The sequence below is a fragment of the Antedon bifida genome, chromosome 1 (genome assembly GCF_963402885.1).
Source record: "Antedon bifida chromosome 1, ecAntBifi1.1, whole genome shotgun sequence".
In the NCBI taxonomy this organism is placed as follows: Eukaryota; Metazoa; Echinodermata; class Crinoidea; order Comatulida; family Antedonidae; genus Antedon; species Antedon bifida.
In genome coordinates this window covers 26,241,048-26,268,980 of record NC_136226.1, presented here as the reverse complement: position 1 = coordinate 26,268,980, position 27,933 = coordinate 26,241,048, and the positions used below count along the sequence as shown (strand labels likewise).

Genomic DNA, 27,933 nt, shown 5'->3' with positions numbered 1-27,933 from the left:
ATGTCAGGAAGTGATTTTGACGAGAAATTTTTGGATAGTATGTCCATTGAGGTGGTAGCTCAGCTATCAGAGGAGCGTTTGCGACTCCTAGGTACTAAGGTTGGAGCATCTATAAATGATTCCATGAATAAATATGATTTGATAAATGTGATTGGAAATCGTGTTGGTTTAATTACTCCGTAAAATGAATGAATGAATGAATCCGTAAAAACTGCGGGGAATGAGGTCGAGTTAGCTTGAATCGAGTTGGAACGTGAAAAATTAATTTTTGAATGAAGAAAAATAGAGATGCAAAGGGAAATGGAAAAAGAAAAAAGGGTCATATAAAGGCAGACTGCTGGCTGTTTCAAAAGAAAGCTAAAGGGGATAATATAAGAAACCCCAATCACTTCCAAACACGTTAGTTAATACAGTCCCGTTGAAACCCAAATTTCTGTTTCTGTTGTTTTTATTTTGTAGTAAAAACACATTTCCCCAGGCTCTTGTGATGTTACGAAAATAAGCAGGCCTCATGATGGAGATGTCAGAAGGCATGATCCTATTTTATATACAGTAGCCTACTACTGTGTATAGGACGTTGTGTTCCACATGGAGGAAAAATGGATTGGTTACATTACATTTGTGGAATCACTTGACAATTTTTATTCCGACACGGAAAGCGCAAGTTAGGCCCTGTTGTAAACTTGCTTATTAATGAACGGATCGCAGGAGCAAAAGCTTGTAAAAATTCAAGATAGCTTGTCTGTAAATAGTTTTAAAATTAATTATAAAAGGCATTTCTTTAAAAAATAACTGTATTTCCACACGTATTATTATTAACGTTCTATATTCACTGATTGTTATATTTTTTTCAATTTTCTTGTGTTTTTTTTAAAGTTGTTTCATTGCAGGACCATATTGAAAAACAGAAATTTTGTGATCTTTTCTTTTCTGAATTATGTTATCCTGCCTAAATATGTTTTAATAAATAAATAAATAATAAATAATAAACAAACAATCTGCAAGCAGTTACGTACGGCAGGAATCTATTTTTAAATGTTTTGAAAAGTTGAATCTTATCTTAACTTTATTGTCATAATTCTTCCTTATTTATAAAAACCGCCTAAGATAATCAGATCATTTGATCATCTTCTTAACTTAAAGAATGTAGAAATGACTAGGTTAATGATCTCTTATCCGTACATATCTTAAAAAGGTGAGAGATCCAAGATTGTCATCTGAACATCATTCTCTTCTAAAGGTAGACATGACGTCATTTGTCTCTTCTAAATTATGTAGGCCTAGACTAGATGGTTCTCGAATACACAGTAATTTCAGCGTAACAAAACTGGCGATTTCAAATGTACGTACCGCAGGACTATAATACATTGTCGTTTACAGAAAAGAATAAATAGACACGATGATTTATGTATTTAACTAAAATTAGCACCCTGGGAATTACTTCCGAAGGAGAAACTTATCACAAAATGAGTCCAAATTTTTGATTTGGACTCATTTAAAGAAACCCAATTTGTGTTTTGTATGTAACATTAGGGTTGAGGGATGGGAAAGCGGATAGGTACAAAGAGGAACAATTTTTAAATATATTCTTTATCCACTCAGTAACGAAATATTTGTTCATGTTTTATAGGCCTATAAATAATATACCTCTAAATACAGTAAAACATTTGCGATTTAATACTTTGTTAAAACTTTCACTGTCATAATCGATTGACGATACACCACTACGACGTTTATATTTTTGGTAATTATTAATTAATACAAACGTTGAGAAGGAACTGTCAGTATAAAGTTTATTTGTATATAATAATGTGTTTAATATATCTAACAGAAGAGCCTATCCACAATCTCAGTAATAAAGCTTATTTGTATAATATTTTTATATTACATCTAACAGTACGAACATTCACAGTAAGAAATGATTCAAATGAGGACCAAAAATAGTTAATAGGTATTTACAGTATTGTCAAAGTATTGCAAGTTTATTCTCAAAGGGCCCATATATTTACCTACCGTATGTGTTAAACCAAGGTAAATTTACCTACTTGTGTTAAACCAAAACTCTGGCAGACTGAGAGATTGGGATGTTCCATTCATCGCAAATCAATACATTTGTATAATCGTATATTAAATCTTCAACATTATGATGCTGTACTCTAGATGTTCAACCGGTTTTCAGCTATTAAAAACAATTATCGTAGGAGGAGATAGGAAAATGCGAAGCCTCCTCGCATTTTTGTAGCGGGTATTTTTCAAGATGGACATCCATTAGACAGTGTATACCACGATCAGAAAACACCCCTATTTGGGGCAAATCGTTGAACCTAAATTCGTTTTAATCGTCAATAACTAATTATCTAACACAATTTAATTAGTAAACAGGGTTACATCAGGTGGTTAAAATCAGTACCGAAAGTACGAACCAACTTTATATACCATCGAGTAAAAATTCTAGAAGTAAGGCGCGATTTATCGAATTTTGCCCTTACGTACATTTATATATAGATATGATGATTAATAATCTAATTCATTCTCTTCTAAAGCCTGTGGCCGTATTCACCAATATCACTTAGGCTAAGGGAAATACTTACCCTTAACATTTAAGAATTCACTTACCTAAGGAAAACACTTAATTTAAGGGTAAAACTTAAGGGTAAAAATAATCATAAATATTCATGAGTTGTCCTATTGTCCAATCACAGAGGATTTAATTCAACTATGGTCCAATCATTTTCATCTCTAAAACTAATTTGCATATTTAAAAAAAGAGCAAGGGGTTGTTGGGATGGGGAGGATGAAGAGAAAAGTGTGTGGACGATGATCAATAAAAAGAAAATAGCAGTCAATACAAAAACAAGTAAATGAATATAAGATCTAGACTAAATTGTATGAGGATCAAGAAAAATAGGTCTAGCCTATATATACTAACAAATCAACATTCTGTGTAGGCATAAACCTGTCTGTATTGGGGGATATGCACCCTAGGCTGGTTACTGGGCAGACCAACAGGGGGCCTAGCATCTCTACCTAGCCTACTAGAGAATGGGGCTAATTTCTATTACAACGAAATGGGAAGCCATCTTCCACGAAAATAATGACAGTCAAAACAAAAAAAAATAAATGAATATATAGGCATAGACTACCTAGCCTAGACTGGGGCTATCTGCAAGTAGGTATAGTACTCGCACATACAGAATCGTCAGCACAACTAAGGTACTGAATAGTTGAGGGAACTTTTAAGGGACCTCTGAGGTCCCTCAAAAGTTAAGGGGAAAATAGACCAAGTTAAGGGTTTCCCTTAACTATAAACCATTTGTGAATACCACTTAATTGACCTTAATATTTTCTTGATTTAAGGGAAATTCTTAGGATTTAAGGGGATATCTCACTTAAGTGTGATTGGTGAATACGGCCACTGGTTCCAACTAGAACGCAACGCAAGCGAAGTGCGTTGCGTCCTAGTAGGAAACATATCGATGCGTCTGGATTGATAGTACATTATGTATTTTCAAAAAATTCTCTACAGACATCACCTAGAATTTTGTTTCAGTAATAAATTGGAAAATAATATAATAATACGCTAAATATCACGGCCAGCATGATGCATTGTGTGGGTTTCAATACAAAACACAATAGACGATTACAATTACGTATCAACCATAGGTATTTTATTTAATAAAGTACCAATAAAGGCTAAGCAAGCAAATTAAAAAGCAAACATTGAATATAATAGGACTAACACATTTAGTAGATCTAGACATGTCACGTGTGTACAACACAGCATTCACAAGTTCGATTTTCCAAACGTATCCAAACTCAACTAAAAAAAGAAAATAATTTCACTCATTTTTATTGTAAATAATGTTATGTATAGTAATATTATGCAGGTATGTGACCTGCACTGTGCGGTCAAATGCCAGATAACATTGAACGTTGGTGCGTTATGGTACGGTATCGTTATCTGTCTTAAAAAACGATGAAAAATGAATCATAATAACATTTTTTGGGTACAATGTACTCACTTTTATCCCCGTCTTTGCTTTTATGCCTTTGCCTGAAATTAGTTTCAAAAAATAACATTATACTCTGCAAGTGTTATAGATGCGGTCAGATAAGATGTACATACCACCGTACAAGGAGGATTGATAATGATAATTATACAATAAAATATTCATAATCGGTATCGATGATAGTTAACTTTTTTCGTACTTTAAATTCTGAAATTTACTTTATTTGTTTATGGTATATGGTAAACTTCCAAAGACAACAATATTTCTTGTACTTTAATGTTCATTATTCAAAACAAGGCCACAGATAAGAGAAAACATATGCACCATATGCATAATAATTTGGAAATTGGTGAGTGTAGGGTTCAAATCTTAACTTTTATTGTCTGTATTGTGTTGAGTTCACTCAACCATGCAGTATTTGCTAATTTGCATTTTGTGCCACACCATGTGTGCAGTAGACAATACACTCTAGTAGTCTGGCTAGCTGTCTATTGTTCTATTGTAGTCCGTCTCACAATAGCAATAGAAGGGAACAGTAGTGCTGTACTGTGCAGTGCATGTAGGTGGATTAGTCCACAAAGTTTAGGCCTACTGTTTCAAGATTTTAAACCTGTAATTGGTCGCTTTGGAGGCTCAACCTTTGGTGAGTTTTTCCTTTTACCTTGATTTACTTTGACCTTTAGACTATAAACCTGTTAAGGTTTGTGAGTCCCTCTTTGAACATCTTGGTTATATGGCTCAAACTTTAGGTTGTGGGTTTTCCAGTGTGTTTCAAGATGGGTTTTAACATTATTGATAGAGGATGCATTTACTATATGATATGGCAAACTATTCCAATCATTTACTGCAGATATTGAAAAGAATTTCTGTCTGTGTTTCGATTTACTATGAACTTGTTTATGGCAAAAGAAGAATGCATTGATGACACCTGTTATAGGGAATGCAAATTTCTTTGTAATATTATAGGCTATATTTAATCTTATCGTTGGTACAGAATCGTAAGTATACATCTACCTTTTGTCGCCTATCATAATCTGTTTACTCTGGATTTCCTAATTTGTGATCAAAAAGTATGTAAATGCATTTTACACTTACAGTACTTACATCACATGTGGGATAATCATACTGTACCTGCAAGTCCAATTGTATTATTTTATTCGGGATTGTCAACGTTGGACCACCTGAGTCTGCTAATTTCCAGTTTATTGATCAGTATAGTAATGTAATTGTTATAAAACGTTCACGCCTTGTCCCCATATAGCTTATGTTAGTTTTCGATGTTTGTCTAACCAATCCAAGTAAACTTTTGTAATGAGGTAATCAGTAAAATTAGTATATTATGTACATAGCATACTTCCTAATTACATGTACATTGAAGGTAAAAGCGTCACATTTTGTAAACGGCTACTACTGTAAGGAAACATGTTGTTTTTACTGTATGGTTATAATAATTTAAATATTACCATTTAATTATTTGCATATCTACGGACGTACCATAATTTTCAAAATTATTTTCAAAATGTTCTAGCAATACTTTCGAATTCTTTCGGACTTGCTTTTTTGAACTTCAGATTACATATAGTGTAAAATGTTCTATATTTGTTTTTGTTACAATGAATTTTACTGACAGCATTCATTGCATATTTATCTTCTTCTTCATGTACTATCTCCTTCAAGAACGTTGGCGGTTATGGCTTTCCAGATAGTCCGGTTCTCAGCGACTCTGAAAACTTCTTCAACATTCAGTTTGAGTTCTTTTGCAATCCTTTCTATAAACATAGCTCTTTGATTTCCTCCCTTTCCTCCTTTCCTCCCTTCGATCTTCAATGTTAAAATTAAATGTTCCAGTATTTTCTTTCTGAGCAGATGTCCTACAAAATTATATTTCCTCCATTTCATGCCAGCTGTTGCACTTCTTTCTGTCTTTGCCAGTTCAATAACTCGTTCATTGGTAGTGTGAGTATACCATTGTATTTTCAGCATTCTTCTGATAAACCACATTTCTGTGGCTTCGATTTAGCATTTAACCTACTAGACGTATGTTATGTTAAACCTTCTTTCAATCTTTTGTGTATTACGTATCAATGGATATAAAATGTAGAAAATGAGACTTAAGTTTAAGTTTTCTCGCCGCGGTTGAAATATGTTAATCAGCGAGGCTCACACCCGTCGAAGACGGGTACTAAATGATAGTATTTTATATTTTTTTTATTCCCTACAAGCTATGCTTTCTTATAGGCTTTTATTTTAAGTTAAGTGAAATAAAATTAAATAAAATGAATGTTCTCTTCTTCCAGTTAGTTCTTAGCTAGGATGATTCCTGGCACATTTTCATCTGTCTTATCAAGTTCAGTTTCGCCACTAACGAAAACGTTTGGTAAATACATTCTTTGTTCTGCCAAGCTTGTGATGGCCACACTACCATCTCATTGTCATTTGTAAACGATAACAAAACGTTCAAACAATTTTGGAAGTATATTTAAATCGCTTCCTATATGCAATTTCGTGGATTTTCGGAGTCAAATTTGGTACTAACGTACAGATTAAAGATGTATTGTCCCACAAAAACATGAACAATTAGGATCAATACTAATAATAGGTTATTTTGTAGTTTTAATAAATGTAATCACTTCCATTGAAAATAAAACCGGAAAAATAATGCTTTCACTTATAAAATGACAAAATACATTAAATTCAACCAAGAAATCATTACAGTTTTAAATAATATTTTGTTTCGATCCAATTTTTGGTCAAAGTGGAAATCTTTTATTTGTGTCATTAAAATGGCATATTCAATAAAAATGTTTTAAGAATTATTTTTTTCATGAGGCTTTCCTCGAAATATTAAAATTAGGACGGAAATCATCTGGAATCTAATTATATTTTAGTAGTTTTATTTTTTAAAAAAATACGATTTTTGTGTATTTTGGCCTATTTTTTATTTATTTTTTTATTTTTATTTTATTCAGTTGACAACCAACAGCGATGAAACCGCCAATAACAGGTTGTCATAAAATAAATTAATATCCAAACAAGTAACAATCACACTATTAACACGACCACAAGGAACGTGAAGCAAACACTTGCTGCGAGTACGAGTTGGTATATTCAACATAAACAAACCAACTAGAGGACAATCATAAACAGAATTGAAAGGGTTGTATAAAAATACCATATCAAAAACAACTCTACGATTTTCAAGAGAAATAAGAGAAATATGTTATAATTGTGCGAGTAAGAAATCTAATAAATTTGTTCTGAACATAACCGAAGGAAAATCACTAGACTTGTTTTTACATTTTAACCAACTCTAGAATCCCTTTTAAATCGAACCGATTTGTTCTGCAAGGGATTTAAGATAAATATTTTTTTTTACAAAGGTTCTTAAAACTAAAATTACTTTTAGTCAGACGATTGTTGTTTTTAGTCGCGTGGACGCGACTCTATAGTTCACTATGTCTGTCGGTCGGTCGGTCGGTCGGTCGGTCTGGTATCACTATGCGTTTTAGCACGCGACTTATGGCTGTTGGCCTTGTTCTTCATAATTCTGAAGCACCTGTCCTTCTCATACAATATTTAGTAGCTCTTTATCAAACCACGGAGGTAGTTTCCTTCTCTTTCTAACTTTAGGGTCAACGTCCTTGATAGCAGCAATTAAAAGATAAAAAAATAATTCAACAGCATCGTTAATATTTCCATTAAAATTAATTAAATTCCATGGTACATAATTTAGTGCATTTCACAAATCATCCAGATTCATATTTTTAAAATTGTAGAATAATCTATCATTAAAATTGTTAAAATTATTGCACCTCGTATTAAACAAATGATAATCAATTCGTATTAATGAGTGATCAGAATCAAATATGTCATCAGCAGTGTAAACATTATCAGTTAGATTCTTGCTGCTAATAACCAAATTTAACATTTTATCTTAACGTGTTGGAAATGTGTAAAAGTCCACAATTTTGATTTTGGACTTTTGTGTGCATTGTGTGCACCGCGGCCTTTGTTCGATTCCCGGTATAGGATGGGAAGTTTCTTAATTATTTATTTTGCTTGTATATTATTTACTCTAAAAATATAATTCTTCAGGTAAACATGATCTATACAATAATATAATATTGAGTAGCTATTTATATGCTTCAGTCTCTGAGCTAAACATCAAAAGCGAGTTTAGTCCTAGTACCTAGTAGGCCTAAAGCAAAAGTAAAAGCTAGCTAGTGCTATAGCAGTGCTAAAAAGCAATGTCGGTTCTAAGTAATGACAATAAAATGATTTCACACGATTAGAAGTAATAGTATAAGGCTCTATTTATTCAAAATGTTTGCTCAGTAATAGACTATTAAACATGTTGGTAAAAAACAAAATGTTTTGAATATTAACCAACACACAGTTGGTTCTTCTGGTAGATTCTTGTAGGTATGTTTGATGCCATTACAGGAGGCCTAATTGTTTGTGCAATGCTACGAGACTGCCTCTCCACTTCATCTTTATCCTGGCCTCCCTCTTACGGCTGATTCATGTGGAAAAAAAAGATATGTGATCATCTATATGTCTACACATTTTCATTTACAAAAATTTACCTGACCTCTTACAGATATACTTAATAACAACCTATCGATTTACTGACTAATGTGATGACACACTGGAGTTCTAGTTCAACCTAAAGCATATGAGTGGTCACCACCAAATCGTAGTTAATTGCGTTAAGCATTATACTTAACCAGTATCGAGTGAGTGGCCGAGCGGTTAAGACAGTGGAACCGTAATTACGTAGCCATAACATCGGCACGGGTTCGAGGCTCACTCACTCCATGGTTCTGGTGGTAGAACGAGTCTTCTCGGATAAGGACTATAAACCGTAGGTCCAGTGTACACATCTAGCTCGTGTGCACTTTAAAGAACCTAGTACATCTTTCGAGACGAGTAGGGGGTTACCTCGGTGTATTAGTACATAACAGCCACTGATCACCAACTGGGCCCTCTGGGAGACCAGTCTTTGACTGAAGAGGTTACCCAGTATAAATATAAATTTCAATATTCAATATTTCATCAGTATCAGTAATAGAATATTGTGTGTTGTTACAAATATTATGATGAATGCAATTAATACTTTAATGGTTCTTATGTAACCGCTTGATAATTAATATAAACTATGTTGAAATTTCTTAATCTGTCCAGTTACTTACGCCCTTGATCACGAAGGATTCGGTCACCATCTACTACTTCTATTTCAACTTTTATTGCCAAAAAAAGAAAAATATATATATATATATAAATATATATATTAAAAAAGAAACAAATTACAGCATGGCAATAGGAGGTTAAAAATAGATTTCTCTAATCGAGTTTAACCCCCTTTACAAATATAAATTACAAAAAATACTAAAGGTAGAAGGGAAAAAATGCATGATGATTACAAGTTCATAATGAGTAATAACAATGATATAGTACAAGTCATCATAGTAATTTACAACGATGTACGCTTTTAAATTTTAGTACATTGTGTAAATGTATTATCTCAAACAGCATAATAATAAATAACACAACACCAAAAATGAAAGCAGTAAATCACACGATTGCACAGCAATCTGCAACTGATATCAAATTTATTTTGCCATAAATGGTACTCACCTAATCCTCGACGGATTCTGTTATAAACCGACATGCATTCTGTTGAAATATTTAAAAAAATTAGAAATTGTAAAGTTATGAACAACATTATTACTCATTATATAGTAGGCCTAAGAACAATCAGGCCCGTAGTCAGGGGGGGGGGGGGGGGTTATGGTTCGGACGAACCCCCCCCCCCCCCTTTACAGCGAACCGACTGTGAACCCCCATCCCCGACATCCCCAATACCTCACCATCCTCATCTCTGAAAATCCTCCAAATACGTGCCCCACAATACAAAAGGTTATTTGTAAATTGAAAAATTCGTTAACTCGTTCGTGAATAACTCATACCTTATTGTTAAACAAATGAATTGGTTGCCGAAAAATAATACGAATTTTTGGTCCCAGGATGTAACATGATATTGACGTGAGCTTGGGCACGAACGAATCGTACAAAGGACACCGCTAGACAACCGCGTACCTATTGTTTCGATCACTAGCAGTCAGCATGCATATATAGCCTTCCGACGTACATCAAAAAATGGAACGCTGCGGTTACCTACAATATGTATGTGTGGCTATGAAGTATAGTGGATTATAGTGAATTTAATATATTACACTATAATATCTATGGTATCATGTACTGTAGTTTACACCTATAGCATTCGATTATTTTTTTCTAGACCACCAGCCGATACGTAGGCCTACTCAACTGTATCAATACCACCTATTTACATTGATATATTTAGTTTCCTCAACAAATTGCTGTAAATAAATATAGATAGAGCTATCAGGGGCGGTCGCAGGACTATTTTAAGAGGGTTGCCCAAAGACTCCAGGGCTGTAGACACTGAGTATTTGAGCAAGAAAATTGTTAAATGACACCCCTAGATGGCCGCAAATGGTACTCTCGCACGTAAAATTCATGATAATTTTTTTTTTCGTTCAATGCGAACGTCACGGGGAGGTCCCCGATGAAGGTACTTTTGGTACGGTAATCTATATATAAATTATGGTTAATTCTGACATAGGCGAGCACAATGCAAAAACTTCGGTACAAATCTCCGCCTTTGATACCTACCTTATCTATCTCAGATGTACCGCGAAACGTAGATTTGATAACATTAATGTGCAGTTCGACGCTATTTTTCCATATTTCTATCTTAGCAAGATATTATAAAGAGTTTTTTAACAACATTTATGATTTCAACAGTAGATTTTCTACTCAATTTCAATTCTTGGCGGTCAAGTTATTTCCGGGTTTATGATAAGTTCACCTTGCAGCAACTGGTTTCAACTATTTTCTCTCTTTTATACACAAGGGAGCAGTTAAAATAATAGATTTGACCCTAAAGGTGACTGGAAACAGGCACTTTCCATCAATCAATACAGTGTCCCTTTGGAAGACGGAAGAAAAAAACAGATACTATAGTAGGACTGGAGCTTAAGTTGGCCATTAGTCATAGCCATTTTAGTTTTTTGTTTATTTTAGGAACGGACCGCGCGTGTGAAAGGTACAGTAGTTAAAAAATGAAAATTATACTGCAAATTAATAAAGATCAAATTAAATATACGCCATAAAGAATCGGAATATATTGTGGGGAATAGTATTATAAAATTACATAGGGAGATTTGATGATAAGCGTTAATCGAGTGAAATCCCGATAGCTGAGTTTTATTAAGTAAGCTGGCAGGAATAACTGTAGGCTATCTGTGTCCTGTTAGGACCGAGATGTCTGCCCATGTTGCAAGCCGTAATGTCTTCTTTCTTGGGCCGAAACGGCCCACTCTGTCACGGCAGTTAGTTTCAAAAGATGTTTAAATTAAATAATGTATTAATACTTATTAGGATATTTATTTGAATAAACGCCTCTCCAATAAAACATCACTTTGAATAATAATCACAACCGCCCCCCCCCCCCCTGCCAACCCAACTATCTAATAAACGTCCATCCCATCCACATTTATAATAACACAATTATACTATTTGTAGTAGAATTCATCGCACTGTTATCTACAATTTACCAAGCATTTGTTATTATTTTTTACCACTTTTCATATCTATTAGATAGAGGATTTCATTTGATTATAAATGTTACCATATTATTAAAACTAAAAAATTTAACATATATCCCTCGAATAAGCCCCTCCCTCAAATGAACTCGATTATTAGCCTTGACAATATGCCTAATATTTAAAAGGAATGAATATAGGCTATATTTCGTTTGTCGATGAATTTTTGAATTCATGTATGAATGATTGATCCATTAGAGGTAATCTGTGATGGCTCTAGTAACACTGCTATGCGTGGGTAATTTGTGAATAACGTAGTATTCTACATACACGAGCCTAGATAGGGAAGATCTGTACTGTCGTTCATTGCGAGAGGAGGGGGAAGTCCGGTAATGTGTCATGAAAAATGTAACAAGCCAGAGATGAAATAAAATCACTAACATTTAGCTGATTGTCGTTGTTTTAGTCGTCGTCAGAAGTTTATCGACCGACATCTATTTCTCATGTGTTGAGCATTTCTTTAATTGAATAATTTTGGATTTTTAGTAAATTACCAATGGTTTATTCAAAGTCAAACTGTAACTAATCCCTCACTATTCAATCAAAATGTTATTATTATACTACTATATTGTTGAAAAATGGATTGCGTGACATGAAAATGGATTGATAGTAAAACGTAACAAAGATACGTTCTTAGTTGATAGGTATTCATGCTCCGATGAAGCAGAGGATTATTTTTGTAGCGTTCCATTTAAAATGAAAAGAAATATTTTGGTTGTGAAGGTCGTTTTAACAATTAGGCTAATATCAAAACATTCAACAATAATAAAATGCCCTGCAACTCTGTAACTACTTTATGACTAAGCCTATCAAGTTCCGGGTCCGGAATTCAATTTTTATTTAGTGGCAGAAACAACATTTAGTATGAAATTGGCTATAATAAGCATTGAATTTGCCTTCTCACCTAAATTGTGCTTTTGGGGGGGGGGGGGGGGCTTGTAACTTGAACGCAAAACAAAATACCGAGTGAATGATCAAACAATCGGCGGTGGTTCCGTACACAGAGTACGCGCATACTAACATACGGCGGCAACAAATGTTATCGTGACGAGGAGGAAAAAAGTACGATCGTTTTGTTCAATCGTAGCATGCTGCATGAGAGTGTTTTTCCGGCCAATTAGAGGTGCCATTTATCATGAATGTTATGTACGAGAGTACCATATCCGGCCATCAAGGGGTGTCACTAAATTCGCCTCAGACCCCACCCGCGGCGCAGTGTCCCAAATACTTATTGTCCGAACCCCCCCCCCCCCCCCCCCCCCCCCTTGACAGATCCTGGCTACGACCCTGACAATAATAATACTACTAATATATTAATTAAGTTTTTTGAACTATTGATTATCAATCAAAGAACTATGAGACAAAACATCCAATTATATACTCGTAAAACTCATTTGATTTTGGTTACAATATTAGACAATTAGCTTTAACGCAGCAAAGGATATATCACGCTGGACAAGATTCGCACCATTTCAGTTATACGGTATTTAAATAATGATAATGAAACTAATATCGTATGAATGTACTGTATATAGCACCAATGCGATGTACATACAAACTAAAAAGAAAATCACCTTTTTTAAAGGACCAACATCAGTTAAAGTAAGCATAAATTTTGCGAGAACAAAGTTTAAACACGATTCTATTTTGAGAACGGAGAGGGCATCACTTTTCAGTTGCCATATTTTGACAATATTTTCCATAACCGGCCTTTTTATATAAACCACAGTATGTAGGCCTATACTCCTAATTGATTATACTTCAGAAATAAAGGAAATAGTAATAATTCTTAACAATGTTATCTGCTGTCATATTAGGCCACAGCTTTGTATCGGGTATGCACTACACAGCATGGCGTACCACCATGGCAACGACGGGGATCTAGGCCCCGAAAAAATACCTGACGTTAAAGAATATTTATAGAGATTTGAGACTAGGAAAGCCATTCAGTTTCCTATTCCGTTTATCAGTGGAGAAGACTATGGCCACTAGCACTGGAAATTGTTCTTTATTAATAAACTATTGATAGCTACACCTAAACATTAAGGGTCATCTAGACTTACTAAACGATAGTATACCCTTCTACCATAAAATAAGATAATGGATTGCGTATAAACATCAATACAGTGCAATATGTAGAATATTTAACATTTGTTTATACAACGTTAAAAATAATGTACATTTTACTTACTTTTAGTTTTACCATTCAGGTGAATACATTCTTCCCTTCCCGTATCTGAAATATAAAATACAAAGATAAGAGGTTATTTTATTCCGCATCACATTAAAGCGTAGAGATAAAGAAAGTTCGGGTAATGATATAACAAGAAGAGGGTATAACACAGCAACAAATTAATATTAACACAACAAAGTCATTATTGGTATATTCAAAGGTAAATAACATTTAAAAAAATAACACAAAAACAAAGAAATAAGCAACAGAAAACAAGACTTACTCTGACATTGCCCAAATTCAGCCTGAAATAAAAACACGGCTAAACACACAATGATCAACGTTTGCCATCTCCTGAAAAAAATATGTATGTATACCTGTAGTTTTCAAATTTCCTAATTTTTTCAAAAATCTAACCCACATAAACTACAACAAACAAAATATTTCTAAATGTGATATGTAAATAAATCAAAATTAAAATATCTAAAAGCATTTGTGTTCACATAAATACCCTTTTCGATGACAAAATGTTATATACACCTACTGTTAACAATGTTCTTGCTGATTCACATTGGGAAATTGCGTCAAAGCGTAACAAACAGGTGCAGGTAGATTTGATAAACATTTTGGGCCAAAGCTTTTCAAATGAACAGAGGTATTCTAAATGACACTTTGTAAACGGATGCCACGTTTTTACCAGAAATCATCATATTCTTATTAATCTACACGTCGCATTATGCCTTCTTATTCCGCCGAATGTCCGAACACTAGGCCTATCATAATCTAATATTTTGTGACGATTACACAGACCTAACGACAAAGACTCTCAAATCCAACTCATTCTATTGTTATTACTTTTCATGCTTGATATCATTATTTGTAATCTTATACTTAAACTGTTCGGGACCCCTCATGAACACGTCACTCACTAGAGGGTTCGCTCGCTCACCCTCTAGTTTTTTTCTCTTTTGTGGGGGAAGCCCACTTTTATTGCACATAATTATGATAACGGTTATATCTATCAATGGATATTTAGAATCTTAATCTTAAGATTAAAAGATTATATAAAATATTTTGATATTGTGTTGAAATCTAAATATGATAAAGCAAATAAGTTTACAGAGAAAATTTATATTACAGAGCTAAAACAGTATAAAGATTGACATTCAGTATATACATACATATATTTTTACATATATATATATAGTGTAGCTGTTGACCGTTCTACATTAGCTGGTGTTGATTTTTAGTTAGTTTTATTTTATTACACCTTATTTATAGAGGGTGACCCTAAACTGTGTATAGGATTGCGTCTAGTAATGCAGTAAGGTATACAGTGCAAACCAGAAGGTAGAAACATGTCCCTTTTATCATTAAATAATGATAAAAATAATAATAATAATAATGAAAGAAATACATTTTTTATCTTAAATGTATAACTATTTCTTAACAAATTGCAAAAAATACGTCCCCATAGGCCCTATTTCAACACCTTTTGAGTAAGTTGAAAAAGACATTCTACTCGATATAACTTAACTTAAGTTTTCTAGTTTACCGACAAGATGAATGCGTTGTTAATTGGGACGAACCGACTGCACAATTCTAATCAGCGCATCATAATATTAAGTAAAATATAGTGTAATATATTACATAGCCTATGTAAATACGTGAACGTGATTATGTGAAACTGCATCACATGACTACCGCTGCGAGGATCGTATATATGATATTGACTGAATTTAATATTTCTCTCAGCTAGCGCTTCGGGAAATATATATTCCCTCGAACAAAATATAATTCCCTCGAGGATGTCAAATCTTATATTTAACCTCTAAGCAGGTAATATCTGTATAAAATAGGTCTACTTACAGTTTAGCTGCCATATTGGTAGTGAACGTCAATTTCGTACTAATGGTTGGTGTATCGTCTTGAAAGACACTTTTATATCGTCACCCCAATACATTAACATTTTAAAAGGTTAAACCAACACAATAATGTGCTTATTGTTACATTGTGTATGAAATGAAAAGAATGTATGATAATACACACCTGTTGTAAGGAATTGATTAATATATAAAACATAAACAAATGTTTAAACAAAGTTATTTAAAAAACATTTTTATATGTGCAATTTTACAACTTCCGCTATTGTTGTTATTTGAATATCATTAAATAAAACAATGCTTATGAATAATTGTTGATGTTGTTGACGTGTTCTTATTATGGGATTAATTATGTTATTAATTCACACCTGTTGCCTGTCAAAATGTATATTAAATACATGTTTGCAAATAATGTATAATTTAATACATTGGATGTAATGTTTTGATACGATGATCAATAGTATTCTTTTCTTAATTCTTCATTATTTGGCAATCCAAAGCTCTCCATTTACTCATTTTCTTCTCTCTTTTGAAAATATCAACCAATTGTTTTTATATTTCCTCAGGCAATCTATGTATTATCTCATTTTTGTATTAGCAATAGTATAATAGTATACTTCTACTTTTATTTCTTATTACATATTGTAGGGCATTTAGTACGATGTATATAAACAGAAAAAAGGCTCATATGCAGTTACAACATTTTGTATTTTCTGTTTTGCCACATTTACCATGTACCTTTTTTTATTTATCTTGAACAAGACTGGATTACTATTTTGGTATTAGTGAGGGGATATCATGATAACCTACTATCTATTGGATAGTTTAACAAAGTATTTTCGTATAGAAATAATTTTCAAATATGTCTGTGCATATAGAGACATTATAAGAACATGTGGTTGGTGGCGGGAACGTGACTAATGCCTGTATGGCAAAACTTTTATGTATTAGATGGCGTTTCTTCACTTAAACGAGTAGGATTGTAATTTTATAATTGTATCAGGAGCCATATTCTTCACAAACATATAATACTTTATTCATAAATATGTATACTATAATAAAATAATAATAATAATGAAAGAAATACATTTTTTATCTTAAATGTATAACTATTTCTTAATAAATTGCAAAAATACGTCCCCATAGGCCCTATTTCAACACCTTTTGAGTAAGTTGAAAAAGACATTCTACTCGATATAACTTAACTTAAGTTTTCTAGTTTACCGACAAGATGAATGCGTTGTTAATTGGGACGAACCGACTGTACAATTCTAATCAGCGCATCATAATATTAAGTAAAATATAGTGTAATATATTACATAGCCTATGTAAATACGTGAACGTGATTGGTTGAAACTGCATCCCATGCATGATAACCTACTATCTATTGGATAGTTTAACAAAGTATTTTCGTATAGAAATAATTTTCAAATATGTCTGTGCATATAGAGACATTATAAGAACATGTGGTTGGTGGCGGGAACGTGACTAATGCCTGTATGGCAAAACTTTTATGTATTAGATGGCGTTTCTTCACTTAAACGAGTAGGATTGTAATTTTATAATTGTATCAGGAGCCATATTCTTCACAAACATATAAAACTTTAATTCATAAATATGTATACTATTGATTCATAATATAATATTTGTAAAAACAAAACTTACAAAATAAGCAGCTAGTAAACCAAAGATCTGCAGTTGTTTACGCCCACATTTTAAATCGCATGTTTCAATAACTTTTATATCAGAAATGTAATTATGGTTATCATTTGGCACCAATAATCAGTGAGACTTTACTTGATGTATTTATATTTTATTGATTTCCTATAATAGATTTAATGTTACTATAAGAAGCCTGGTACCAGGATGAGGTGCGACACACCTTTAATGTTTATAATTATCGATTATATTATATATTTAAACTTTTCAAGTTGCTTGCTCTATAAAATGTTATAAATTGTATCTCATACGACCGATATACAAAAGTTGTTGTTGGTAATCAAGGAATATATTATAAACAAAGACAGGATGGTTTATTGCAAATAGCGTAAGCGATGCATGATGGGACGGAATTTGATGCACCAAGCAATCGCGCCACCACCAATATGGCCTATATAACGTTTTTTTAAAAATATGTTGTGCTTTTAAAAAATGTAATACACCACTGGACAATTCGCCTTATGAGTTCGTTTTATGACAAAAACAAAAACAAAACAATAACTAAACAACAATTCGAATTCGTATTTTATTCATTTCATATTCATTATATTGATTACATTTTAAAGAGAATTAACCACATTATTCAATTTGATTATTTTTCTTATTTGTCCCTTATAATCCATTTTTGTCCAAAGTTACAAATACGGAAGCAAATGTTTTTGTTTTTCACTACTGTATCGTGAAACGTACGAGTGAGAACATTATAACTAATAGTTTACTATTATAATTGTCCTTCAATTGACATCATACTTTAGAATTAAGTTTATAATTAATACTAGCATATACATTGATTAAATGCAAAATGTGACAAAATATATGTATTAAAAAACTATATTCATTTGTCGAAACGAGTATATTTTTCGAAAAAAGAAAGGAGTTAGCTCAACAAAAAATGTGTGACATTTTTATTTATATTATTATAATATTCTAACCAATTCACCATTCAGAATCCTCAAAAATTCAAATTACATGAGAACATTATGATTAGTGAAGTAGACCTACTAAGACTCAAAAGCTGTAGCGATAATTATTTCACTCAACAAAGAAAATCATCCATATTGGTTTTAAACAGAAACTAGCTGTGTCGAAATGTACGTCTATTATTGAAGCATACTAATATAGATAAATACTTTTGAGAAGTTGTCGGGAAAAAACAGTTACAAAGACCGACTTTAAATGATTCACCATGAACCGATGACGTCACACGTAATCATTTACCGCCGGCGGCGGCGGCGGCCAAAAGCAACTAAAATAATAGAAATATTTGAATTATTAACACCATTTTAGACGATTTACGGTTTTCGTGTGGTAGCTCTAGTATATAAAAGTATAATATTAAACTGATATTAAGGTTTTGTAAGTTTTATAGGTTTTTTATGCCAGTGTATATAGGTCTAATGTTTTATATTTGTGTATATTTTGTATCATTTTTGGTTCAAATTAATTAATTAAATTTCAGTATATCACCGGGCGGTTTAGAATTAATGTTCTTTGCCTCTTGTGTTTATATATATAAAAGTATCTCTTCGGAGATCCCGCCTCGTGAATAAAAATACTGAAAGATGAGGGCGTATCAATTTGATCTCTGTTGCGCGTGCGTACAACTGAGGACTAGTGCTGTTCCGCCGTACCACGCCGAGAATGTTAAAGAGTCGTTATCCAATCGAGTTCGAACAATACCATGAAAGCCCCAGTGGTCTAATGGTTAGGACATCTGCATATCCAGCAGGCGGTCCGAGTTCGAGTCTCGGTTGGGGCGACTTTTTCTCATTCTCACAGATTTCCTCATCTTTATCGTTTCAAATTAATTAATTAAATTTCAGTATATCACCGGGCGGTTTAGAATTAATGTTCTTTGCCTCTTGTGTTTATATATACAAATATATAAACTGAAAGACACACAAATTATGATAAATAGTTTAACAAACGTTTCATAAGTAAACAACTTTTTTTATTAAATATGCAATATATATTTTGTAATAGATAACATAACAAACAATATGCAGAAAATAATGTAATATATATGAGATTCTGTTGTTTATGTAACATTGAATGAATAAAGGAGGTAATTAACCACAAAAGATTAAAAAAAAGTTTAAGTATGTGGCTACAATATTTAAGTTATTAAAACTCAAATAAAGATTAATAATATTAAGTTTTGAATAGGCCATTTTGTAGTTTTAGTTAATCACTTCTTCCGAAAAAAAAAAATGTTTTCACTCTCGAAAAGACAAAACAAATTCAAACCATTTACTTGTAGTCAGTTTTAAATTATTCTTTTGGTCAAAGTGAATAATTATTATGAAACATTAAATATTAATATTCAACTAATTAATTAAAAAAAAATCAGCGGACAATATTATTGTTATATATATTATATATTATATTATATTTAATACTGTAATGCCTTGTAACCTAAACTCACTTTTTTGCGACACAATATCCTACAAATAATAATGGTGTTTTCTATAGACCTTCCTTATCATACTGTGCAACTGGCCTATGTGTTTTTGTTCAACATATTCAGTTTACTTATTGGTGAATAGGTGCATTATGTAGGATTGTAGATAATAAATAGATCATTTTGTTTGACAAATCCAAAAGAAAGCTAAAGAATGTGAGTAATTTCTCTTGGATTTGTCAAACAAAAGTTTACTTATTGGCTTGAAAGTTAAAGACTTAAATACAATATTGAAAGGTACGAGATAATATTTTTAGATTTATTTAAGCTTAATTATTTATCTTTGTTCTATAATTGAGTTAAAAATCTTACCTATTTTGTTCACCTGGTGCTTGCTTCCTTACATAAAAATAAAACAAATAATTAGAATATCCATTAAATAATTGTCTTAACTAGAATGTTGTAAAAAATAGCCTAGAATGAACAGTATGATTATAAATGTACATTTTAGTAAAAGGTGTGTAACTTCCACGAGTTATTACTCGATGGTATAGGAAGTTGGTGGTACACATTTTACATAATTACATAGTTTACTTATGATTATGTTGAGTTATAATTAGTTATTGGCGAGTAAAATGAATTTGTTTTGAATATGGGGTTTCAAAACTTCAAATGCGGCGAACTTATCCATTCGAAAGTGTGCACACATTCGGGTGAACTTAAATGTGCTGCCCTATTCAAACTATGCACACATTGAGGTTTATATGGTAGCTATTATAGGCTGTATTATGCAAATTGTAGGGATAGAGTATGACGACACACAACAGTTTATCTCCGCGGTTTAAACACGGTAGTTACACAACATTGGTATTGTGTCAACAAAATGAATTTAACTGTACATAAAATTAATATATAAAAATGGTTTTCCAATACTATTGTTCAATTATTCTATTAAAATTCTATTAAAAAATGGATACTTATTAAAAACGCATCGGATTTTTCAAAGTATTAAAATAAATGTATACAGCTAAATCATTCCAGACTCACCTCCATCCCGACGGACTCTTTCATCTGAAGTGCATTCTAATGAATAGTATCAAAGGTAAATAGTAATTAACCAGAGAAGAGTAAAATTACATTTATAATTATACTCTTCTCTGAATTCAATTATTTGTATGTGTTATCAATATTGTCAAATGACTTATAACACAAAACTATGATTATACATTTTTAAATCATTTAACATAATCTAATAATAATTATTAACTTAGCTTAATTATAATGTACACGGGTTAAATTAAGTATGACAAAGTATACAAATAATTATTGTTTATGAATACAAGGGGTCAAATAATTTCACGAGGTTCTTGTTTGGTTAGCCGTCCTCGATTAAGAACGTCAGGCCGTAATTGACTTAAGTTGACAATATGCATTGCCTTTGCGTTAGAGAGACCAGTAACTTATTTGCATCAAATATGTATTTAATTATTAATTAATAATAAGTATAAACCAATTAATCAATGCCCATGGTCACACAACCAATCTAAAGCTCATGGATATAAATGCATTTTGGTCTAAGTAGTATACATATCGCTCACCATTTTGAATTTTATTATTTATTTGTCAAAGATAAGCGAAAAAAAGTAGGAAACAACAACAAATTGAATTTTCATCGCGATTTAGATTGCCTCAAAAATTTAATGGAGTGGTCCTTGATACATATCTATCTGTATTTTCATTTTGGTGAAGATCTTGCAATAACTTTTTGAGTAATCCTAAACAAACAAACAAACCGCCAAATACAAGTGATCGACTACATAATATACCTTCTTGGCGGAGATAAATTATACTATACTACCCTAGATTAGAATATGCATGTTGCAAAATATCTAAGCGCTGTGAATATTAAATATTATTACCACGGGAATGTAATATGTATAACTACAATAATTGTTTCCTTTTTTTATTACACGTCCAAATGTATTGTTTTATAAATTTATTTTAGTTAAGATCATCAAGCATAATTTTGAATAAATTATCTTAGTCTTATTCTAATCGCTTTATGATACCACAGTTTTATTTTTTTATTTTTGACATAGTTACCGATACTTACCTTTTGCCTCATTGACTCTGCCCTCTGAATTGCATTCTATTGAATATAATATAGCAGATCATTTAAAGTGAATGCAATGAATGTATGATAAATAGTTTAACAAACGTTTCATAAGTAAACAACTTTTTTTATTAAATATGCAATATATATTTTGTAATAGATAACATAACAAACAATATGCAGAAAATAATGTAATATATATGAGATTCTGTTGTTTATGTAACATTGAATGAATAAAGGAGGTAATTAACCACAAAAGATTAAAAAAAAGTTTAAGTATGTGGCTACAATATTTAAGTTATTAAAACTCAAATAAAGATTAATAATATTAAGTTTTGAATAGGCCATTTTGTAGTTTTAGTTAATCACTTCTTCCGAAAAAAAAAAATGTTTTCACTCTCGAAAAGACAAAACAAATTCAAACCATTTACTTGTAGTCAGTTTTAAATTATTCTTTTGGTCAAAGTGAATAATTATTATGAAACATTAAATATTAATATTCAACTAATTAATTAAAAAAAAATCAGCGGACAATATTATTGTTATATATATTATATATTATATTATATTTAATACTGTAATGCCTTGTAACCTAAACTCACTTTTTTGCGACACAATATCCTACAAATAATAATGGTGTTTTCTATAGACCTTCCTTATCATACTGTGCAACTGGCCTATGTGTTTTTGTTCAACATATTCAGTTTACTTATTGGTGAATAGGTGCATTATGCGTTAGAGAGACCAGTAACTTATTTGCATCAAATATGTATTTAATTATTAATTAATAATAAGTATAAACCAATTAATCAATGCCCATGGTCACACAACCAATCTAAAGCTCATGGATATAAATGCATTTTGGTCTAAGTAGTATACATATCGCTCACCATTTTGAATTTTATTATTTATTTGTCAAAGATAAGCGAAAAAAAGTAGGAAACAACAACAAATTGAATTTTCATCGCGATTTAGATTGCCTCAAAAATTTAATGGAGTGGTCCTTGATACATATCTATCCGTATTTTCATTTTGGTGAAGATCTTGCAATAACTTTTTGAGTAAACAAACATACAAACCGCCAAATACAAGTGATCGACTACATAATATACCTTCTTGGCGGAGATAAATTATACTATACTACCCTAGATTAGAATATGCATGTTGCAAAATATCTAAGTGTGTATGTGTTATCAATATTATTAATCATAATAATGATTGGAAATTGATGATAATATAACATAACTTTAGTTATAATAAGTTTTGATAAATTATTTAAAACATAAATGTCCCGAATAATAAATACAGCAAAATACCATTAGAAATTCATACAATAATACATACTGCAGGTTATAAATGACTTATTATTAATTTAGAAATATTAATTTTTGTTGTGTGACGAATTTAAGGTATTTTACTAATAACTGTAGGCCTACAGAAATCAATTAATTTATCATTATTTATTGCATATTGCCAGGTAATTTATTCTTGTTTTAGAATTATTCAGATCAGGAATGTGTAGTTATTCACAAAGCCCTACCTTCACGGCGGATTTTGTCATGACCTGAAATTGATATGAATAAAAACTATTAACGATTCGGTAATTAAGATTGTTTGTATTTCATAATTATGATTTTGATAACATGAATTACGATATAAATAAAATGTTAAACCTTTGATTTGTTAATAATTTAAAAATGTAAATAAATATTACATTTGACTGTTTGACTTACTTTCTTCGTTTTTTCCAGAGTGTATATCACCTAGTTCTAAAAGAATAAATTATGTCAGGTTTAGTTTCAGTTGTTTTAAACTGTTATGTTCGTAGAGGGCCCCTCGAAAGGGCAGTTTTACTCATAGGCCTATGCGAAAAAAAAACAACAAAATAAATAAATGAACCACACATTAAAACGTACATAGGAATGTGTAATGCATCTGTTTTTCTTTTCCATTTTTTTCTTTATTATTATTATTATTATTATTATTATTATTTCACAGCAGGATTTTTTCTGTTTTGCTTATAAAGTTAAATGTGAATAAAAATGATGAAATAGATCGAATATCCAATAAAGCAGAGGAGAGTAATGAGTAACTCATATTTTCTTCATCGACTACCTAAACAATTTACATTTGTACTGGCAAGAATTAATCCGTTGTGTTACCTTAAAAATGGTTGATTTGAGATAAGATTGCAATTGGAAGAGTGAAAATTTAAAGTGTAATTTTACCACCTTGATTAACCACCTAATACCACCATGATAGTAAATGTGTCCGGCGTTGGACAGGAGTTTGAGACCAACTCGAAATCTCCAACAAACTTTAATGGCTACAGTATTTGGTAGGGTTAAACACAATTTCTCTTAGAACTAGCTACATCATTATGAGAGTTTGATTCGATGAAACAATTTAAATCTTTAGGCATTAAGCGCTATATATTGATATTATTAAGTTGTCATTTTTTGTGCGTAATCTTTTTGGAGGTAATGACAGTGTACCTACAATGATTTAAGATCACTTACCCTCACTTTTCCCAAAACCTAAGTTAGAATGAAATATAAACCCTATCAAATATACAGCAACAAAAGATAGCAGGCCACTGTAAATATAAAAAAAAAACAAGAAATAAATTAAGCATTGAGAATTGCAACACACTTATTAGATTTTGTGACATCATCAATGTATCGATTTTTCTTAAAATCAATAGTAGGCAAGATAAGTTAGTTATATATTATTTACAAAAAAACATGAGAATAACTCTTTTTTTTTCATTCTTCTTTATAAATTGCCACTTAGAAGATAAATAAAGATATATACAATTGAATTGTGGATTTTAAAGTAGACTTAATATGCAAACAGACATACATACAAAACAAGTAATATCGTACTTTTATGTTCCTAAAAAATTACATTAACACCTCAATTAGTCCAAATAAGGTGACTGCGAAAAATATACCAATATTTATAATACGAGATGCAATGTGTGTCTATGTAACCAATCATATTCAGAAAGAATAAGATGATTCATTGGTATACCGATACACTGATTATACTTAAAACTAACTAACTATTATTGAGTAATCTTATTCTTTCTGAATATGGTTTGTTACATTCTCATTCATTGCATCTCGTAGTATATTGATATTATTATCAAAAATAAAAGCGCTAAATAGATAGACCCACTTAACAAATACTTACAGTTTACCCAACATGATTAAAAGTATTATTGCTATAACATCAGCTTTAGTGAATTGAATAATCTCGTTCAAATATATATACAAATAATTGAAACGTTCAACATGTGGAGTTTTTCACTTCATTAATTTTAACACCTTTTTCATTTAAATTTTAATTAGGCATATTATTGCTTTTAATCCAATAAAATAATTATTATACTAAAACTTAAATTAAATGCACCTGTTCTAACTTTGAACTTCGCAATTAAATTGTTATTATTACAACAGTTGTATTTAATCAGAGAATTACATGCTTTAATTAGGGTCAAACTGTATAATACGTAAGTCAACTTTAGATTGAAAAAATACATTAAAATACCATCATTTTTTTTATTAAGGTAACTTTTTAGTATACGTGCATATTTCATTCGTTTGCTTTTTGTATTTAAATGAAAAGATGTAATTATGTGAAATAAAATCCATTAGACTAAAGAAAAGGTACATTAACTTACCGTTTTATTTATGTAATATGTTTATAAGAGTTTAACGGCTAATTCAAATTAAACAGTCTATTATTAATTTTGCTTGAACCGTTTAAATGATACTTATGTATTTGCTCTCTTTTAGATAATGACAGAATCCGTCGGGATGAAGGTGAGCAACTCATTAAAGTTGACAGCATTTTTAATAATCGAAACACAACGGTCGGGAATTAGTTTAACTCATCACGAGTGACGCAGGTCAACCGCCGAACTGTTTCTTAAAGTTACGTCGTATGCATATCACACATTATTGGCCTCGTGTGAATCAGGTTTAATACTTAAAAGTTAAAATATAATACATAAGTAAGCATCCCATCCTGTCCACAATCAATCTGACTGAGATGGGACACGTCATACACCAATTTATCGTTATTGATCCCTACATTTTTTTTTTATTTCAGAAAAGAGCAGAATTATGTGTTTGGATGAAGGTGAGTAGTTTTTATAAGATAATAAACTGTATTCATCCCGCTTGAAGCAAATATAAACAGGACGTACAACAAACCAAACTGTGCTAAGAATACGTAGAACATATACCCTTTGAATGGTAAAAATAATTACCAACTTATCAATGTTGTTATTCTTATGTGCAGCAATTAAGTATAATTCCTACACAAAAGCTATGTTACCACACCTTGGTATTATTTAAGTTAAGAAAGTAGGCCTACTGCGGTACTGCTAGATACGATTTATAATAAATAATATTTGTGCATGATTGCTACTGTATAATAACTGCTACGCACCGGCGACCAAAATCCGAGTGCTTAATTTACTTTTTTGTATGGCATGGCATTCGACATACAATTAAAGAAGAAAGTTATGGAACAATAATTGAGGTTTACATATTATCAAACCTTTTTTATTTATTTTCGAGAAAAATTATTTCCAATCGTTTTCATCTTTTAATTCATGAAGATATTCTTTCCATTTAACTTTTTTTATTTTTTTTTATTTACAGGACTAGGTAGACCTCCCAAAGAATGTAAATAACAATCTTAAATATAATCATGTTGTTTTCAAAACTTTTTCATGAATGTAGTTAACTTTATTCTGGTTGATCAAGCGCATAGTTCATAGTTGATTTTCATTTCCGAAAAGAAAATTCATTTTGACATACAATAAAAGTTAGGCCTTAGTAACCCAGAAAAGTACAACAATATAACAGAGCTGCACAATTACTTTAAAATGGTGCATTAACTGAGTAAGTAACTTAAGATATATTATTAGGAATACATTAAGTCTCACTCATGACTAATACTACTAATAGTTATATCAAATATCAATTGGCCTGTAAATTAATATCAGAACAGAAGTGAAATTACACTCTTCCCTGCTATTATTATTATTACAATTAATTCAAATTGAATGTAAAATATACAATCAATGAACTTTGTCTCTGTGTCACCTACAGTAGCAGTGTAAATATGAAGGCATATCAATAGAAACATATATAAATAAAACACCAAAGTTACCACAAGAGAGACAGACTGTTGTAATGTCACAGACAGACAGAATTGGCCCTCAAGATGCCAATCTGTTTAATGATATTATTATTAATTGTCATTTCTTCTGAAGAAGCTGTCCGAGCAGGACAGCGAAAATGTGAAAAGCTACAGCTACTGCTAATTTTTGGGGTTTTTTTTCGAAAGTAATTAGAACATTTTTAATCACCTTTCTTTGATTTTGAACATTAAATGTTTGTTTAGTTTAAATATACAGCTTGTTTATTTGTGTCTACTACTTGTAATTAGCCTACTCATCATCCGGACAACCATGCTTACTACGGAGACTGCATGAATATAACATGAACACTACCAACATGTTTTAATGAGAATAATACAATATGGACGTTGTCTATATGTGAGACATTAATACAAACAAAAGTTGCTCATTATTATATAGTCTTTGTCCCCGTCGCACCAAGTTTAAAAATTGTTTGCGTTTAATATGTTTTCATTGTAATATAACTATAAAACGGTAACTGACGACATTAATATAACAATACCAAAATCACATAACATAACAGGTTGTGAATAAAAGTTCGACCCACCCACATATAACATTAAATACGAAAGAGGAAAACATTATTATATAAACTAATAAAATATAAAAGATAATAAAGCTACACTTTGTATTTTATCAATGTATCCAATCTTATCTAGTCTTATGAAATACTATTATAATATTTAACGTTTTATATCACTAGATAATAGTAAATTGTTCTTTTT

The 27,933-nt window shown here is 31.3% G+C and overlaps 1 protein-coding gene and 1 long non-coding RNA gene across 3 annotated transcripts; one reads left to right on the top strand and one right to left on the bottom strand.

Moving 5' to 3' along the window:
* Positions 1 to 27,328, top strand: LOC144835609 (uncharacterized). Its single transcript, XM_078690693.1, has 5 exons — positions 1 to 91; positions 4,516 to 4,653; positions 25,791 to 25,817; positions 26,107 to 26,136; positions 26,664 to 27,328. The coding sequence occupies exons 1-5, from the start codon at positions 1 to 3 to the stop codon at positions 26,693 to 26,695; spliced, it is 318 nt and encodes a 105-aa protein (XP_078546819.1). The 3' UTR covers positions 26,696 to 27,328.
* LOC144847644 (uncharacterized) lies at positions 8,308 to 15,786 on the bottom strand. 2 transcript variants are annotated; one of them, XR_013613764.1, is made up of 6 exons: positions 15,744 to 15,786; positions 14,158 to 14,228; positions 13,893 to 13,937; positions 9,648 to 9,686; positions 9,203 to 9,250; positions 8,308 to 8,526 (listed from the first exon to the last, which is right to left on the bottom strand). It is a non-coding gene; the product is annotated as an uncharacterized LOC144847644 (long non-coding RNA). The 2 variants fall into 2 exon arrangements; XR_013613765.1 differs by having other exon boundaries at positions 9,203 to 9,232.
* Positions 27,329 to 27,933: the final 605 nt, after the last annotated feature.